The 6,872-nt window shown below is 39.0% G+C and overlaps 1 protein-coding gene across 1 annotated transcript; it reads left to right on the forward strand.

Annotated features, from left to right (window-relative positions):
• The first annotated feature begins 312 nt into the window (after positions 1–312).
• Positions 313–5,320, forward strand: FGG (fibrinogen gamma chain). Its single transcript, XM_008939752.1, has 9 exons — positions 313–384; positions 476–520; positions 973–1,156; positions 1,268–1,361; positions 2,320–2,450; positions 3,094–3,227; positions 3,351–3,535; positions 4,511–4,788; positions 5,133–5,320. The coding sequence occupies exons 1-9, from the start codon at positions 313–315 to the stop codon at positions 5,318–5,320; spliced, it is 1,311 nt and encodes a 436-aa protein (XP_008938000.1).
• Positions 5,321–6,872: the final 1,552 nt, after the last annotated feature.

The following is a 6,872-nucleotide window of genomic DNA, read 5'->3' on the forward strand; positions in this document are numbered from 1 at the left end:
GCTCATGTTCCCAGAAGTAGCATCTCAATGCCTTGTCTCACCTTCCTGCTTTTCCCGAGACCTCCTGGCTGGAGCAGAGATGAAGCGGATAACTGGGAAGCAGGTTCTGAAAATGGGAGGAGTAAGAGATGTGTGCAAATTCTGGGAATCCACCTCAAACCTCTACCCCACCTCTTCCCACCACCTCCCAGGGCCCGCCCCCAGGTTCAGCCTGCTCCCTTAAACCCCTGCCACCCTGTGCTGGGTTGAACACTCAGCTGCTGACTGCACAACTGCACCCAGCAGTCAGCAGCGCCTGGTGGGACAGACATGATGGTGCTGAGATTAGGCAGCTGGGCTCCCCTGGGGCCTCTCCTCTCCCTGCTCTTTTCTACCACCATGGCGGTAAGTGAAGAGACAGTGTCAGAAAACACATCAGCACGGAAAGTGCTGTTGGAGAAAACTCACTGAAAATGGTCTTCTTTCTTCTCTTCAGTACATTGCTACCAGAGAAAACTGCTGCATATTAGACGAACGATTTGTAAGTACCTGGACAATTTTCTTTGATCGTAAAAGTCTAATTAAAGCTTTCCTATGCTGATTATTAACTAGCATTATCAGCTGTAGCTTTATTTGGTCTTCATTATTATCTTCCATACTAATTAAATGCACTGTGCTTAAACCCATTACCTACTAATAGAGGTGTATGCTTGGTAAAAATTTAGGGGAGGCTGCGCTGTTGACAAGAACCTATACCCAGAAGATGGTACAAGTCACAGCATGCACCATCTTCTTGCTATGTGTACATTGTATGTACACACAGTGTGAAAATAAATTGCCTCTGTGAATTCAAATACAACAGGCAAAGTGGCAACTGCCTGCCCTTTTTCATCCACAGTTGCTTATGGTGCCTGAAGATTCCCATGCCCAAATATTCTGCTCTCCTTTTTTATTCTCCTGAAACGTTGCTAATTATTATTCTTTCCTCTTTAGGGTAGCTACTGCCCAACAACCTGTGGCATTGCAGATTTCTTTAATAAATACCATCTCACTATGGATAGCGAACTGCAGGAAATGGAGAGAATGTTGCGGCAGATTACTAACTCTACAGGAACAACAGAGCATTTGATTCAACACATCCAAAGCCTCTATCCTCCAGAGAGGCAGACACTGCCAAGTGAGAACATAAAAATAACTACACAACTGAAAAACATAATTTACATCGTTTCCCTGTTTTTTTTTAATTTGCCTAGTTGCAATAACTGAATACCTTTTTTCTGTCTTGCAGGTTCAGTTGATGATTTCACTAAAAAGTCCAAGAAAATAATTGAAGAAATTATCAGATACGAAAACACAATTTTGTCTCATGAAAATATTATACAGTAGGTATCTTCCACCTTTTTTATCACTTGACAATCCAAATAATTTTCATTGTGTTCTTTTATCAAGTGCAGCTAAGGCTCCCTCAGAAAGGTTTTTTGTGTTCACATGGACCATCATGCCCACGCTGTCAATAGTAGCTACCTAGCAAGTCATAAAAATCATGAGGATCTGATATTGCATGATCTGCTTACCTGCATAAGCCATTAACTGCACTAGAATTGCAAGACAAGAATGTCATAAAGTATGGCAATAGTTTTATTCATGTTTTTTTTTGCTGTGCTAGCTACTCCTAAGTTTTTTTTTCATTACATTTGTAGGTTTTATTAATATGAGTTTGTGCTGTAGTGCAGAGTGTGTGGAATATTTGTACAAAAATTTGCTCTGGCTGATTTTGTGGCATCTATCCATAAAAATCAGCTCAGCTGCATTGATAGAAATCATAAGTATCTATAAGCTTAGTAGCAGTCTTTGAAAAATTGACAGTGAAAATAAAATTGAAAACATCATTAACCTTTCTAAATCTTCAGGATATGGTTTTTGACCTGAATGTAGAGAAATCTCTGCTTCTGTAAGATTATATCAAAGGCAATTTAGGCATTCTGATGCTTCCAGCAGTTTATTTACAGCATTTATGCTTTACAAATGCATCCATAAGTAACATCATTTACTGCAGGAGAACAAAGAAAACATTTCCACTGAGTTATATTCATACATTAACTCCTGTTTTGAGTTTTGCTGATTACAGTCAAGTCAAGTTTTGCATAAGATTAAGTGTGTCCTTTCCCAATTTAACTAATTTTCTCAACTTTAAATATCAGTGCTAATAGAGGCCTCTCCTTTTAAAGGGGTTTATGTAGCAGCATGCCACATAGGTGAGATATGCATGCAGGGAGACGTGAATTACAGATTTGGAAACAACTGAAACAACAAGCCCTTTTCATATCTTTCTCTGTGCAGACAGTTGACAGACACACATATACTGAACAGCAACAGGATCACACAGCTGAAAGAGAAGGTTGCCCAGCTTGAGTCGCTATGTCAGGAGCCATGCAAAGACACGGCTGAAATACAGGAGACAACTGGAAGAGGTGCACAAAATGCTTCTTGTATGGTGGAGGGTTAATTCAGTCACAAGTGTCACGGGGATGAGTTGTTTGTTATCTTATGGGCCATAGATTTCTGCAAAGACATGTAAGATTGCAAGTTATAAAATCTGTGCTTAGATCAATAGAAGTGCTAGGTAGATGCTCTGCAAACAAAGTGTTCAGATGGAAAGGAGGTCTCACTTGGTCCTTTGGCATTTTTGGCCAAAATATAGTTATCCAACTAAACATGAGGGACATGAGTAGAGTTTCCATGGACATAGGACAAACAGAAGAAACCCATTATCACATTTTTGCTGAGTCACCTGAAAAAAATGTTATTCCATTAGCTCTAAAAGTGCCTGTTCTGTTGCTTTAGAAGTTAATGTCATGACTGTATTTTACATTTCACTTGCTTAAACTCGATGTAAATTATGAGACTAAATTCATTCTCATCTTATGCAAGTCCTGTGACCTTCAGTAGGACTTTTCATGGCAATGACATTAAAGTATGTGGACTATATAGGTAACCTTGCAACAATGACTTTTAGATAAATTGCATTCCTTGAACTAAGTTACAATATCAAATAAATGTTAATATAGAGCTGTAGTGAGATTATTAATGATTCTTTGAATATCTTTACTACAGATTGTCAAGACATTGCAAATAAAGGTGCCAGAAAAAGTGGCCTTTACTTTATCAAGCCTCAAAAAGCCAAGCAGTCATTTCTAGTCTACTGTGAGATTGACTCATATGGCAACGGCTGGACAGTATTACAAAGGGTATGCTGCTTATGTGTTATTACCATGAGCAAGCTCATTGCATCAGTACTGGTTTTATTTACCTACATAAGATACATTTCTTTTTTATTGATTTTTTTGTGTGGTTGTTTTTTATTTCCCCAGAGACTGGATGGCAGTGAAGACTTCAAGAAAAATTGGGTTCAGTATAAGGAAGGATTCGGACATCTGTCTCCAGATGACACCACTGAATTCTGGCTGGGCAATGAAAAGATTCATTTAATAACTACACAGTCTGCTCTGCCATACACCTTACGAATAGAGCTGGAGGACTGGAGTGGCAAAAAAGGGTATTTGCTCATGATGCTTCTGGAAATGACAGCTTAAACTGCTCCCACTGCTGCGTCAGTTTGTATAGCTCTGAAAAAAATTGTGAACCTTTAGACCTGCTAACATGTATAGGACACTGCTTTGGCCCCTGAACTGACAGCTGTGACAGCAGTCACCATGTGTGACTTGTTGGCAGATACATATGCATGCCTGAAGACCACCTGTTGGCAGCCCTAGTTTGGCAGAAGGAATCTGTTTCTTCTCTTCAATTTTCTTCACATCTTAAACATTTTATGGACAGATGATCACTGTAGATCCCTTCCAACTTTTTCCTTTCCTTTCCTTTCCTTTCCTTTCCTTTCCTTTCCTTTCCTTTCCTTTCCTTTCCTTTCCTTTCCTTTCCTTTTACTCTCTTTCTTTTTCTTTCCTTTCCTTTCCTTTCCTTTCCTTTCCTTTCCTTTCCTTTCCTTTCCTTTCCTTTCCTTTCCTTTCCTTTCCTTTCCTTTCCTTTCCTTTCCTTTCCTTTCCTTTCCTTTCCTTTCCTTTCCTTTCCTTTCCTTTCCTTTCCTTTCCTTTCCTTTCCTTTCCTTTCCTTTCCTTTCCTTTCCTTTCCTTTCCTTTCCTTTCCCCCTTCCCTTCCCTTTCTCCCTGCTGTTTCTTGAGACATGCTCTCCTTCCTCCCACCAAGAGTTTCCTCATGACCTAAGTAAGCCTCTGCATTATGAATCTGGGAGATACACGTGTCTGTTCATATAATGTAGACCTTTCATACATCACTGAAGACTAGTAGCCAGAAAGTGTCTGATACTGGAGCACAGAGGTTGGTTGGATGTGTGTCATTGAACTGAGGCACACAGTTATGGAAAACCAATTCCTTTTCAGATGCTAGGATGCCATAAATGCCACTTCTGTGGTTCTAACACCTATATGTCTTTCATTTGTGCATGTACAGGGAAAGCAGCATGCTCATTTTCACCATTCTCCTCTGTTAACAGCACTGCTGACTATGCTGTATTCAAAGTGGGAAGTGAGGAAGACAAGTATCGACTGACTTATGCCTACTTTATTGGTGGTGAAGCTGGGGATGCCTTTGATGGCTTTAATTTTGGAGATGATCCAAGTGACAAATCCTTCACCTTTCATAATGGCATGCAGTTCAGTACCTATGATAATGACAATGATAAATATGCTGGCAACTGTGCTGAGCAAGATGGATCTGGATGGTGGATGAATAGATGTCATGCTGCCCACCTCAATGGCAAATACTATATAGGTAAAGTATCTTCTAAATACCTGTAACTCAGGAAACCACGTTTAAATGACAAAGAAAAATGGCTCACTTTCATTTGGTATGTTTTGCAATCTGGATTTCCCAAAGCTGGCATAGCCCGTTCTTTGCACTAACTGTTAGCACCAGCACGAGGAACTTAGAGGTGCTCTCCAGCCCAAAGTGACAGAATCAGTCCTGAGAGAAGCAACCCAGGGGGAGAAGGGCAGTGAACGGGGCCTGTTAGCATGCCTGGGGGTGCCACAGGTGTGTTAGTACCAGCAAAATGTATGAAACATTAACTCTTTCAGAAAACATCTGACTCGTTTGCTCCAACTGATACTTTTTAGATGGTGTGTACACATCGAAAGATGCTGGTCCAGATGGCTATGACAATGGCATTATCTGGGCAACCTGGCGTGACCGGTGGTACTCTATGAAGAAGACTGCAATGAAAATCATCCCGTTCAACAGACTGTCAGTCGATGGACAGCAGCACAGCTTAGGAAGCACCAAACAGGTTAGACTACAGGGCTGAGGAGATAGATAGTTAAAATGACAAAGGAACATAGTTGCCATCTCAAACACTGAGCATAGGCAGCTGAAATGTTAAGCCCACTGCAGCTTAGAAAAGTTGCATTTGTTTACCATATCGTTGTACAAATATTTATATTTTCATTTTAGCATACCTTCCACATTACTGTTGCTTTGAACAGATAGGTAAATGGATAGTCGCATGTTCAGAAATAATCTCTTGCTTTCATGTGTTTTAAATGCTACATTTTTAATTTCTAACTAGTGTAGCTATGTATGAACACTATTGGTATGTCATCACAGCCTTTTGTATTTCTTCCTTTAGAAGAACATTAAAATGCTTTCTTCTTTTCTGTTGTAGGTTGGAGACTCGTAAAAGGACAATTTTACAAAGACTGGTCTGAGCAGGAAAAACAAATCTTTCACCTCTTAGGCACCAAACTTGCCTAACATTACACAGTTCAGTTTTGACTATGAAACACCATTGACTGTAAAATGCCTAAGCCTCTTCCTTGAGAAGTGCTTGCCTCTGTACATGTTTATTTTTTTTTGTCTGCAAATTCTCAATAAATTTTTAATTATTACAAAACATCTGAACTTGTTATCTGTGCTCGAGTGTTGGCCAAACAAAACAAAGTAAACTTCATGATGGTTGGAAGGTTATGAAACCTCTTTCATTCAGTCAGTCATTAATTGCACACCAGTAGTTTCTGCTCTTTGTTTAGAGGCAAGTGATGGAGCTATTTATCCATGAAATATGGCTTGTCTCCAAAAGTTTTAATTCTGTTTTCTGATGAAATTGATTCATGAGACAGATCAAAGTACATAACAACTTGAAAGAGGCCTGGTTTACTGCTGGAGACTATTTAACTGAGCTTACCACAAAGTAATGAATACATTTTCAATCAGTATGTGTTAAAAAGTATACTATGGATGACCAAGAATAAGTATTTTACTCCAGAGCATAGATAATAACAAGTTTCTCAAATACTCAGAATAAAAGTTTAATTTGCTATTTAGCACATAGTATTACACTGTACAACCTTTATTCCTGAATACCCCTTTTTTTCATTTGTACTAGTTTATGTAGTGCCAGTATCTGACAAAGACATTTTAAAATTTGCAGCATAAATTCATTGCATTTTACTTGCATTTTGTTTTTACAGAGCTGGTAATAATTTTCCATGTGATCCACATAAGTAAACTTGCACCACAGATCAAGAACATCAAAGAGTTTGTGATGCCGTCTGAATGTACTCAGAATATCTGATGAATGTATCTGAGAGGTGCATTAGCAAATCAAGTTAGGCTTGTGGATAGATTGCTCAACAAAAAGTACATTCAGAACTAAAATGTATCTATATCTGTGTACCTATATATCTCTATCTACCCATCTCAAGCTTATATATTAAGAAGTGAAATATGAACTGTATCCTGGTCTTCAGTTTTAGCTACAAGTGAGGGGCCAGAAGTTCACCTGGTATTTCTGACTAGCACATTCAAATGCTTTATTTTAGTGACAAGGAGACAGTACACTAACAAGACAGATCTTTAAC

This window comes from Merops nubicus, unplaced genomic scaffold, assembly GCF_000691845.1.
Source record: "Merops nubicus isolate BGI_N331 unplaced genomic scaffold, ASM69184v1 scaffold3594, whole genome shotgun sequence".
NCBI classification, from domain to species: domain Eukaryota; kingdom Metazoa; phylum Chordata; class Aves; order Coraciiformes; family Meropidae; genus Merops; species Merops nubicus.